We start from the raw sequence: 12,868 nt of genomic DNA on the forward strand, positions 1-12,868 counted from the left end.
AGGGAAACGTGTTGTGGCTGTCATTCAGCTGAATTCCAGCGTCGGTGCTTATAATCCTGTAAGAGTGACCGCCTTAGATGGTCCAAGGAGAGCCACCGGGAAGATATGAAGGCAAAGGGAAGAAAATAAATCAAGAAAGAATTTTAAAAATAACATGTTTGGTCATGAATCCAGGAAAATCTGTCCCACTTGACAATGTCCAGCAAATCTATGGAAACACAAGTTTAGTGTCGATTTCTATGATGTAGACCTGTCTCTCCTGCATTTGAGCTCAGAGAGAGAGAAAGATGCTAACAACCATGACAATCTACCAAAATCGTCAACACAGAATAATTCACAAACTGGGCTTGTTCCATTTTAGGCTTGTGCAAATGCAATTAAGGGCAAAAAGATTTTTCCTAGTCTTAGGGTATACAACAGTTACATTCATATTTTTTAAATTAGCTCATGTATTCATTGATGTGTATAATTGAAAAAAAAACTTACAATGCTTACATATCTTGCTAATACATTATGTTTCTCCTAATTAATAAAGCTGCAGTAAAATGCTATTATAAAAGATAGCCTAATGCATTCCGGCAAAATAATATATTGGGTATTTTACTTTCTAGGATATAAAGAAGTTTGTAAAATATGTGTAATCCCTTAAAACTCATAGTGGCGAAACGTCTATATAAGAAAATAATTATTTCTTGGCAATCGGTTATTTTTTCTCCAGCTTATTCTTCATACCTACCTTTACTGGTCTTCCTATTATGTAATATTTTTGCGTGATGATTCAGTCAAATAGTTTTACATTAATGCAAGTTTATCTTTGTTTTAGCATATTATTATTTGAGCAATATTGAAATTTATACATTTAGTGACATACGTTTTTGGTGTCATAAAACATAAAAAAATAGGAGCACGCATTTTAGCCATAGCTTGATTAAATTTATTCTTTGTGATTATTAAATATAAAAAATGTGGTTTAAAAAATAGTTCAGTAGCCATCAAAACTTAAATGCTAAGTATAGCAACAGATATGCAAAATGGTTTTATATTACAATCCATGATTTTCTGATGCAAGACGAGATATTTAGGGAAAATAATAATAAATTGAGTAATATTATTAACTTACTGCCCAAATACTTTCTCATTTTTACACCAAATATTTTAAGCAATATTCACTTCCTACTTATAATAAAGTTTTCCTCTTTACGATCATAAATGCAATCTCCCTCCACTCCAGAGCTCCGTGTATTTTAAACAACGGAAACTCCATCCAATTTCCAGGCTCGGCTCAAATATCTGAAAGTCACTGATACAAATGAACATTTTCCATTTCCATGTATTACTCTTCATGGAAATAAAAGCCCACGTGACTGAATCTTGATAACACAATAATCACACTGGTTACTATCAAACACTATTTTTTATATTTATGGCATTTATGAGATTAACTGCGTAGATGTACAGGAAAATGAGACATCTTTAGTAGGCGCTAGCTTAATCAAATGCAAAATATAAGAGACTACACTGAAAATATGTGAGCAGGACAATGTGTCCGTTCCTCCACAAAATGAACCGCCCTGTGGCCTCCGGAGCTGGGCTTTCCCACCTCCAGTGTCTCTACGTTCCAGGCATATCTCCACCCGAGGACAGACTCACAGGGATGACGTAAGTTTTCATGTGATTGGCTCCTCTACCCATAAAATATTTTACTGAGATTTCTCTTCAATTCACAGAATGAGACAGAGGAATGTCAAAGTAAATACTGCTTAAAGCCAACTGCAAATTCAAACTGAAAAACAAAATCAGAATGTGAGCGTTTGGAAAAAGCACATTTAAAATGCCATCTGTGTGCCTCGAGTTTGATTATAATTATGAACCAACAATATTCATTACCTGGTTTACCCCAGGAGAGCGGATACTACAATGCAGGCCTTACCTCAAACCGCCAACGTACTCTTGTTTTTCAAATATCGTGATGTCCGAGTAGCCTAATCGAGCCAAGAAGGAGGCACAACTTATACTTGCAGGGCCGGCACCAAAAAGCGCGATCTTTGCCGAATAGGCTTCGGGCATCTCCTCCGGGGGAGGCAGAGACGGGTCCCTGATTTGGGGTATGTTCATTGCTTTGAACACCTACGGAGAAACCAATTGCCATGGTTACTATTTTTAAACAAACATTTACATCCTCAAGCATTGTTTTAATGTGCCAAATGTATGTGTATTTTTATTTAATACTAGAGGCCTGGTGCATGAATTTGTGCATGGGTGGGGTTCCCTAGGCCTGGCCAGCAATCAGGGCCTTCTGGCCCGGGGGAGAGACACAGAGAGGGGAGGGACTGCAGGAGTTTAGCCGGCTGGGGGGAGGGATGGGGCACGGGAGGTTGGCTGCTGGTCCCCAAGGAGGAAGCCAGCCCTTGGCCCCCCCGGGGAAAGGGGCCATGTCCACCACCACCCACCCCGAGTTCCCTGTCCCAGCCTGGGGCCCAAAGGCCCTGGCGGGGCCGGGAAAGGAGGTGACAGTCATCGGGCAAGGCCAGGCGTGGAAGGAACAGATGCCGGATGCCAATGCCACGGGAGCGCCACACCACCGCACGGTTCCCTGCCGCCCCCACCCCCTCCTCCTTCCCTCTCATAGTGACTGGTCGATCGGTCGTTCCAATTGTTGTGGTCATTTGGTTATAACGGTCGCTTAGGCTTATATATAGATATAGATATAGGTATAGATATAGGTATAGGTATAGATATATAGGTATTTTTATTGATTCCAGAGAGGAAGGGAGAGGGAGAGATAAAAACATCAATGATGAGAGAGAATCATTGATCAGCTGCCTCCTGCATGCCCCCCACTGGGGATGGAGCCTCCAACTCAGGCATGTGCACTGACTGGGAATTAAACTGTGACTCCTGGTTCACAGGTTGATGCTGAAACCCTGAGCCACACAGGCCGGTGCATTTGTGTTTTTAATAGAAATAAGCAGTGCATTTTCTTAGATGTTGTATTGGCCCAACAAGGTGACAAGTTGGGTCAGATGCCCGCTCAGCCCCGGTTGTGATACAGAGCCCAGCAGAGAGAGGCCTGAGTCCTTTGCTCACCACTTAACACTTCTATCCCATTTCTGGCCCAAATGGTTCTATCTCCCTTTTGACTTCAGCTATTAATTTTCATTGTGGACTTATTATATTTCTCTTATCATTACACTTGGGAGCCAAACAAGTGGTTTACAACTTCACTTAGAGCACCATGCCTTTTACATGGGATTCATACTGACACAGTGTCAAAACTTTATACGACTACTATTCATAAAACAGACTTAGAAAAGTGCACATGTTTTTAAGTTGCTCAGACTCAAATCGATGAGAGTCCATCATTCTAAACTGCAAGGTGCCCACAAGCGTAAAAAAATGCCCAGTAGCAAATAATCCTAACCATCATGCAATGTGGGTCGTTTTCAACATTATTGCCTCAAATCTCCAAAATGTATCCTTATATTTTAAAGCTCCAGGTACACATATGTAATTTTAAAACAACCTAAAATATTGTGATGAAAATCAGCGAGCACTTCATTCAGTCCCATGGTTTGATTATCAGCCATTGTGCCAGCACTAAGTATTTTTAATAGGTTTCTAAACATTTTTGGAGAAAAACGTCAGATATTTAGTGAAATCTATCAAGACACCATTCCTTTCTATTAATCATCACATTAGGACTGAAAGGAGAGACACAAATCCCACCTTCACAGAGATGACTTGCAGTGGTATCCCGAGAGGAGCATTTCACCAGGGGACAAACTGTCCATTTTATGACTGCTTAACGAATACCTTTCATGATCATCTTTTTTCTCCCAGAAATACTCCCTTTGTGTGTGTGTGTGTGTGTGTTTTAAACAGCAGTATGGAGAGATTTTATTCAGAGACAATGCAGATTTGGGGCAATCGACAAGTGTGAGGTGTCATTAATGGAACAATGATCCTATTTCTAAATGACCCGTAAAAGGCATTAGTGATAAATACTGGTTATCATTCACTATCATGGCAATGCATCTTCGTTTCTGACACGTGAGCTGATGGACCTGATCGGTCAGTTGGCCAAACTGCTTCACACACATGCCAGACGGCTTCCTAACGGTGCTCGTAGCCCAGCTCCGCGCCCCCCCCCCCCCCCCCACAAGCCAGGCTCGGGCTTCCCGCAGTAAATGACACCTTAGGTACCAGCCTCAGCCGCACTCGCGGCACCGACCCCTTCCAAGGCCCTGATTTCAACTGTGCAGGAGCGAGTGCTTCTCTGTAACGTGTCATAAACGAAACCCGCAGTTCGTCGTCTGGGGCCCCACAGAACCTGGCGCCTGGCTGCATGGGCAACCAGCCTCTGACGGTCAGAAAGGAAAAGAAAAAGAGGACAGCGTTTTGGTAACATGGTCAACCGAGACAACGACTGGGCCCTCCGTGTCCGTCTCACACACCTGATTCATTGCAGGCGCTTCCTCGCTCAGAGGCGGGTGCGCGGTGGCCGAGGCCCCTGGGGCTGCGTCTGCAGGTGGAACCCTGCGCACCTGCAGCCGGAAGACCTGGCTCACTGAGCGGGCGCGGGTGCCTTGTGACATTCCCGGAGGCCAGTGCGTGTCTGTGACATCACACAAATGGGAGCACTGGCTGTGTGCTCCAGACCTGCCCTGGTGGGGTGCAAGCTGGTGAAGTTAACGACTTTCACGGGCCTCCTGCTCCTTACACGTAAGATGGAGACGAGCGCGCTTACCCGCAGGTGATTCTGATCGAGGATCGTCAAGTTCTACGTGCCTGCCACCCTCCAGGACAGTGGTTCTCAACCTTTCTAACGCCGCGACCCTTTAGTACAGTTCCTCATGTTGTGGTGACCCCCAACCATAAAACTATTTTTGTTGCTACTTCAGAACTGTAATTTTGCTACTGTTATGAATCGTAATGTAAATATCTGTGTTTTCCGATGGTCTTAGGCGACCTTGCTAGCTGTATAGCCTAAGACCATCAGAATACCTAAGACCAAGTGACACAAATGGACGAAGGTGGGGCCGTCAGTCCCAGGGTGCTGATGTGAGCACACGTTGACGGTGGCGAGGACCTTTCAGTTGCTGGCTTTTACTATTTGCTGAGGAACGCCAACGTGTCTCGGGCCCTGTAGTTCAGAAGCAGCTCACAGCAGCTCAGTCAACGCTGGTTTGAGTCACTGAATCCCTTCCCAGTGGGAGCTTAGGGCGCTGGGTGTGCACACCAGCCCGTCCGCCTGGGATGGTCTGGTTTGCGCCCGCTGCCCTGGGCTCATGATTAGCAACGTCCTCTCCAAAGTGTCTGTGTCTGATCACTTTACTTACAAAGCAACCCAGAGGACAAACATACAGCAGGAGCCCATCCAAGCTCACCTTTCAGTGCACGTAGTGTTTTTGTTTTTTGATAACTGGTTTTCATTTGAGGACTGCACACATGTTTGTTTTCTTTGTCTCCACTTTTCTATGATAGATGGGATGTATCACAAAAATACATTATTGGAGAGAGGACATGCAATACTCTACTATGTATCAGTATAGATATTTCTATAATCTCCTTGAATATGCTTGTGCAAGGCCAACGTGGAAGGCTTTTTGTGACCTCCCTGGTCCAAAAAGAAAAGGCACAAGTATTGTTTTTTCTAGTAAAATGGTCACAAAGTAACAAGTAAGCATGTTCCCTCTTCACTCACAATTTGTCAAACTAATTATTGTAGCACTGAAGCAAACTATAAATGCTGGTACCTTTTAAGTAACTGTTAAATGTTCTTTCATGTAGTCGCGTGAGGCCTGGCTGTTTAAACTATAATACTGGTTTTTTTTTATTGTATTATAAGTACTGATTAAATGAATGTGAACCGAGTTCACTTAATAAAATATAGTCTACAATGGTGTGTAAGTAGTGTACCATGTTGGGACAAGGAGTGGGCATGTCAAGTGAGAAGGGATATTAAAAACACACTGAGACACACAGTTAATAGAACACCTAAGAAGGAATTCTCTTCTCAGTGAGCTCCCTGAGGAGTCTGGAATTTCATGTGTCAGTTCCATGCTTAACTAAAAGTCTAAAAACTAAACTAAAAGTACAGTGTCAAGAAGTAATGCCACACAAAGAGCATATGTAATGGGTATTAAAATAATCTCATAGCCTGGCCAGTGTTGCTCAGTGGTTGAGCATCGACCTATGAACTGGGAGGTCAATGATTGGATTCCCGGTCAGGGCACATGCCTGGGTTGCGGGCTCGATGCCCAGTGTGGGGCACGCAGGAGGCAGCCAATCAGTGACTCTCTCTCATCATTGATGTTTCTCTCTCTCTCGCTTGCTCTCCCCCTTCCTCTCTGAAATCAATAAAAATATATTAAAAAATAATCTCATAGAATGTTTATTGCAAAAAAATGCCACTTTTAGATATCAAAATCTAACGTATTCCTAAAAGTGCCTAATTGATGCAGCAATTTTAATACCAATCCTCTGAACTTAACTTTAACAGTTCAAGTCAAATGTTAGAGCGCCCTGGAATTTTACTTTTAATTTCCCTACATTGCCTCCCTGACTCAATGACATCAGCAGGAGAAAATGGATTCGGCATGCAGCTAACAATCCACTTAGAGTTATCTTTTCAAACTTCAGGAAAACAAGCAGAAAGATCCATTCTCGTTTCATTCTCCTTTTGCAACAATTCATTAGTTTCATGTGAGAGGCAATGAGAATGGAGTTGGCCTGTTAAATGTGATAAATACATGATTTCTTACAAATTGAATGAAGTACGCCAACACATGTTCACATAGAAATCTCAAGGGTTACACTTGAGAAGAGACATTTCAAAAGCCCCATGAGATGGATGAGAAAATACAAACCACATTATTAGAATTAGTGTTATTAGTGCCAAATGATCTTACAGAAGCCACACTGTTAGACCTCACCGAATGAGAGGAAAGTGCCTCCCTCAGAGGCGGGACCAGCCCGTGTCCTGTGTGTCCTGAAGGCACACCCGTGTGTCTGAGCAAGGTCACTGCAGATGTGCAGCCAGCAAAGGACTGAATAAAATGACCACGCATACACACACACACACACACACACACCCCACAAAAGGCAGCGGGCCATCTCTGTGCCACTCGTATTTTTCCACCACAGTCCCTCCAAGTCGCATGCCCAGGTTCCAATGGAAAAGTGTAAGGTATGGGTTTAACCAAAAATGGCAGACTACAGAGTTGATATTTTAAAAATCACTTCTTAAAAGTTACGGGAAAAACAATTTTGAAAATATCACACTATTTTAGTCTGCTCTCCTAACCTTTACTTAATTTGGTTGAAAAAAACAGATTTAGATTTCTTGAAAGGTCAAACATCAGTCACTGTTTATCAGACAACCAACTAGGCAACGTGTTCGCATCACGTTCTGCTCTGGCCGAAGAGCTCCCATCCATCGTGTGGAAGGACGTGGCATTCTGCCCCTTACCCTTCCCTTCTCACAGGCAGCACATCGGCACCTGCTGTGTGTTCTGCTGGTCTTCACAGCACTGCTGACAGGTGGGTAAGTCTAAGCGAACCACCCTTGGACTTAGAGAAGACAGAACTTTCTAGAATAACTTGCCCTAAGCAATGAACTTAAAAGAATGGATGGAAAGCTCTCCCACATAATTTCCCTGGGAGATTTTTATTTAATGGTTTCATAGACCTATTCGAAGCTACAATTACATGGTGAGGTGAAATTGGAAATGCACCGAATGCCGTCCTCACCTGTGCTGTTTTAAATAAATAGACTCTGCTTTGGGGAGGGCTGGTGGGACTCTCATTAAAACCAAGTGCGAGTTCTCAGAGGAATGCCCTCTCTCTCTCTCTCCTCTCCTCTCCCAGGGCACAGGAAACCTAACAATATTACTTTAACTCATTTTGTTTTGGAAAGCGATGTTAGTTCATATACATATTGCGTGACCTTTTGCTTACTGCCTCCTTGCAAGCTTGCCCTGGTTTAATGAAGAGACGATGTGTCCCCAAAGAAGCCTGTGGGCGATGCAAGTGAGTCTTCTCCACCAGCAAAGGGTGCTTTGGGGTTGCAAAGGCCCTGCCTCGCACTGGTCAGGTGTACCTAGCAGTGCGATGGTGCACTCAGTAGGAAAAGAAATTAAATCCCAGAATTTATTGCAACGACTCACAACCTCCAATTGTTTCTATTTTCTCATCCCCAGGAGCCCTTCCCGGGAATTAACCTGTCAGAAGGCAGGGGGGAATAACCCTGATTTATCACCGAAAGCAAAGTGAGACTTAAGCTGCAGGGATATTAGGGGGAGGGTCCTCAAGGAAAGAGTACGTGAGGCTGAAGTTGACAGAGGCGGAGAGGGAAGTCATTAATGAAACAGCCAGGGCTGACAGGCATTTACTTTGGCCTTTTAGCAAACTGGACCCCAGGGCGACAAAATCTTCCTGGAGCCTCCGGAGAAGCTGATCCTCTCAATGATACATGGGAGCGGGCCGGGTCGCTGACTCCCTAGAAACCCCAGAGAGCAGAGGAGACGCCAGGGAGTCCAAGTCCTTCACAAAGGGCTCCTAACAGAGGAAGCCAGGCCCCGAACGCACACAGCCAGCAGGGAAAGTGCTTTCGTTGTCTCCTACTTCAAATCTGTCAGTGCACAAAATCGAATGCTGATGAACAGTCTTCAGGGTGTTTGTGGAAATCCTCTAACCTCTGGTACTCACACGATATTGCAAAAGAACATGGCGCGTTACCTCAAGCTGTGAAGATTAAGGGGAGTTCCCGGGAAAAGAATCAGTTAAGCGAGACCGCCCTTTCGTAGCGGGGCCCACAATTAAACACTCCGATGTAAAGTTAATGAATACATTCTACTTTCAGATCCTCTAATGTATGCAACTTTTAGTCAAAGTATTTGATTAACCTTCTGGGGCTGCAATTCATCTGACATATGGTTTTATGAAATTTCTTTTTTTTTTTCTAGTCAAGTAGTGGGATAAAAATACGGTCGGGGGCACAAAACACACACAGTTTAGCTGTGTTATCACACTCACCACTTTGGATATCAACAAAGCACCGACGATTATCAAGTGACTTCCCCATTTCCACGCCGTCAGAGGGAGAAGCGATGGCACAGCTTACCTCGGCGGCAAACTGCTGCAGTCCCCCGATGTTAATGGGACCCTCCTCCATGGCATATAAATTGCAGCCGCCCACACACAGGTCAGAGGTTGGGCACACCATTCCACAGGTCAGACCCAGGGGGTTGTCCGAGAAAATCATCTTGGCAGCTCCATAATAGTTCTGCCAAAATAAAATAAAAGTTATGCTGTACCAGCGTACCTTCAACACTCAAATTACGGCCTATTCTATGAGGTCATGGAGTTGGAGATCAAGACATAAAAGATGCAAAGCTTTCAATAATACTGTTTCCCATCAGGAATAACCCGCAGAGGATGCAACATCTAGGAGTATTCAGTATAGGGCAAATGGATAAATGAACAATTCATCAATTTTGAAAAATCTGAACTTTAAATATAAGCGTTCTGTAATCCTTTTCTTTACAAGGCATCTAGCTATAGCCTGCCCTAAATTATTTTCATTTCTAACAGTGGTAAATGAGGTGTATTGCTTATACAAACTTAAAACCTAAATCTTTTTTTTAAATATATTTTTAATGATTTCAGAGAAGAAGGGAGAGGGAGAGAGAGAGAGAAACATCAATGATGAAAGAGAAATACTGATCGGCTGCTTCCTGCACGCCCCACACTGGGGATAGAACTTGCAACCAAGGCATGTGCCCTGACCAGGAATTGAAGTTAATGGTTAGTTAATGACAATGGTTCAGTTAATGATAATGGTTCAGTAAGCGTTGAGGCCAAGGAATGAGCCGATGCTCAAGCGTTCTGTCACACTCCTGAGGACAGCAGATCAACATTCAACCACTGAGCCACGTCTGCCGGGCAAAACCTTAATCTTAGAACTTAAAAAAAACACAGTGACATTTAGGTTATTCTCCATGTAACTGAATTAGCAGCAGCTGGGGCTTCTTTCTCGTCATTCCCCTGACATCTGCAGGGAAACGGTGTATTAAGCACTTCGTAGCTCAGAGACCTGGTTCGCAAGTTTGTAAGGATTTTGGAAAATTCCGATAAACAGGGCGGGCTCCTTTTTTCAGAATTTTCCTCCTTACAAACTGTCCAACCAAGTCTCCTAGTTCCCCCACATGGCTCAAATAAACTTCTGTAAAAATTAAAAAAAAAAAAGAACCCCATGCTGATTAGCATCCTAACATACTGTTAACCAAAGGTGCAGACCACGCTCATTACACAGGCCCTCCTGGACCCGACCTGACAAGCTCCCCTCCGCCCCTCCCTCCCACACACCTGGCTATTTCCAACAGCTCCGAATCCCACCCACTGTATCCAGAGGCTGTGGGACACAACTTGTCCAAAAATGGCACAGCTATGTCTTTATTTACTAAATAAAGAACAAAAGTAACCAGTTTAGTATTTCGGGGCCATTTTTCCCCCTAATCCAAGAAAGATTTAGACCTGACCAGTAATTCTCAAAACAGTCAAGTTCATAAAAAAATAAGAATAATTTGAAAAAAACTGTTAACAGTCAAGGGGACCCTAAGGAGACAGGAGAACTCCATGTACTATGTTATTCTGGACAAAATCCTAGATCAGAAAAGAAGGACTAGGTAAAAATAAGAACATCTAAAGAAATTATAGACTTAGTTAATGATAATGGTTCAGTAATTGTAACACATGTGCTAAAATATGAATGTTAACAATAAGGGAAACTGTGTGCAGATGCATATGGGAATTCTCTGCACAATCTTCACAATTTTTCTGTAAATATAAAACTGCAATAAGAATACAGTTTTAAAAAGGGATTGTAGAATGTACTTAACAATACGAAACTCGTGCATTTATTTTACCTTTGGCTTTGTGTGAAATCCTTTTAAAGGTCTTTGAAAACACACACATGGCTTCTGTGAATAACTTCAAGCATAAATACTAATTATTAGAGACTATAGACTACTGATGATGATAAACAACAATAACCTTTACTATTTATTGACACTTTGGTACATTCCCAGCACTCTGCCACGCCTTTCTATTTATTCTTTATCCCCGCTCATCTTATGTACAGCGCTCAATAAAAAAACTTTTAGGCACGAGAAGAGACAATTAAATGCCTCATGATCTGAGAAAGTAAGAGGTAAATGAGGCAGAGCCCAGGTGACCCAGACATTGAAGTTAGCAGAAAAGACTTTAAAATAATCTTGATGACAATTCAGGCAAAGAAAAGGCAAACCAAATAGATGAAACAATGCAAAACATAACCAGAATACTAAAATCTGTTTTAAAAGAATCAAACTGACATTCTGCAATGGAATAACACATTTAAAAATAGACTTTAATGCATACTTTTAACAGCATTCGCAATGATTTAACTGCATTTGTCATATTCAATGTGTCTCCTTAGCAACCAAGACACGTCTGACACATGAGAAGGGGTCTTCAGTACACATTTTCCGAATACGTCGGAGGAATGTGTTGTGAAGTGAAACCTATAAACAAGGTGACCTCGGGGGAAAGGTTAAATAATTTGCCAAAGGACCACACAGCATATAACCGGCAGAGCTGGGATTCAAAGCTGTATGCCTGAGCTGTTGAGGCCAAGGAATGAGCCGATAATCAAGCGTTCTGTCACACTCCTGAGGACAGCAGATCACCGACAATGAAACCGGTTAGTGGTTCTTCAACACTCCGGCGACTCCAAGTCTAACCTTACACCAAAATAAAATTGTCAGAGGCTATGAAATTTTTAAAAATTAGTAAGAATGACTGAATGCTTCATAAATAAAAAGCACCATAGCAATTTTTGGAAACGTCAAATGCCTGCTCCCTGACATTGAGACGCCAGTATCAGAGGGAAGAAGTCATGTCAGACCGCGGTGTAGAGTCAGCTTGGCATGGGTGGCCATGAAAACGATTCTGGGGTGACAGGGCTGCGATGAGAGGGAGTGACATACGGGGAATACTCAAGAGTGCTCGGAAACATCTCGGTGTAATCACGTGGCAATCTGGCCACATCAGTTCATCCTCTCACTTAGGAAGTGCTGATCCTAGATATAGTTGGAAAGTGTGCACCTGACTACGGAGAATCCCGACTACCAACCTGAGGGTGCGTTTTGGCACTTTTTCATAGGAAGGTGTCAGTGTTAAGGGACCAGCCAGGAAGATTGTTGTACAGACGCCCTGGCCGGTTCGGCTCAGTGGATAGTGTCAGCCTGCGGACTGAAGGGTCCCAGGTTCCATTCCGGCCAAGGGCACATGCCTGGGTTGTGGGCTGGATCCCCAGTAGGGGGCGTACAGGAGGCAGCCAATCAATGATTCTCTCTCATCATCGATGTTTCTATCTCCCTCTCCCTTCTTCTCTGAAATGAATAAATATATATACATGTATATTTAAAAAGATTATTGTACAGATAATGTGGAAATTCTCAGAAACAAGTGAAATGACAGGAACGTAAAGAAGACAGGATGGTATCTCAAAAAGGAAAGCATCGCCATGCCACAGAAGAGAGACGCGGCGTAACCGTGGCTGAGCCTTCACCACCCCCTCTCACAAGCGAGCGTGAAGACGGGGCCGCGAACCCGCTGCACGGGGATCTGTGTACTCCGAGGCAGAGGCTCAGAAACGCATGCGAAAGGGAGCACCCCTCGACTCTGCCCACGGACCCCGTCAAAATCAACGTGGATTCCTTCCTCTCCTGGTAAGTGGGCCGGTTCCCCGAGTCCTCCTCCTAAACAAGAGGTCTCACTCCTCGTCTGTGAGCTCTCAAGCCTTTCTAAAAGCAAAGGCTATCAC

At 43.5% G+C, this 12,868-nt stretch overlaps 1 protein-coding gene across 1 annotated transcript in view; it reads right to left on the reverse strand.

Moving 5' to 3' along the window:
* Nucleotides 1–12,868, reverse strand: part of DPYD (dihydropyrimidine dehydrogenase) — a 362,324-nt gene that overhangs the window by 231,688 nt on the left and 117,768 nt on the right. Inside the window, exons 5-6 of the mRNA XM_079761319.1 lie at nt 9,125–9,286; nt 1,931–2,127 (exon numbers count right to left, since the gene is read on the reverse strand). Of these exons, the coding sequence (XP_079617445.1) occupies nt 1,931–2,127; nt 9,125–9,286 (359 nt within the window). The remainder of the gene's footprint in view (nt 1–1,930; nt 2,128–9,124; nt 9,287–12,868) is intronic.

The sequence above is a fragment of the Cnephaeus nilssonii genome (genome assembly GCF_951640355.1).
Source record: "Cnephaeus nilssonii genome assembly, chromosome: 21".
Lineage (NCBI taxonomy): Eukaryota > Metazoa > Chordata > Mammalia > Chiroptera > Vespertilionidae > Cnephaeus > Cnephaeus nilssonii.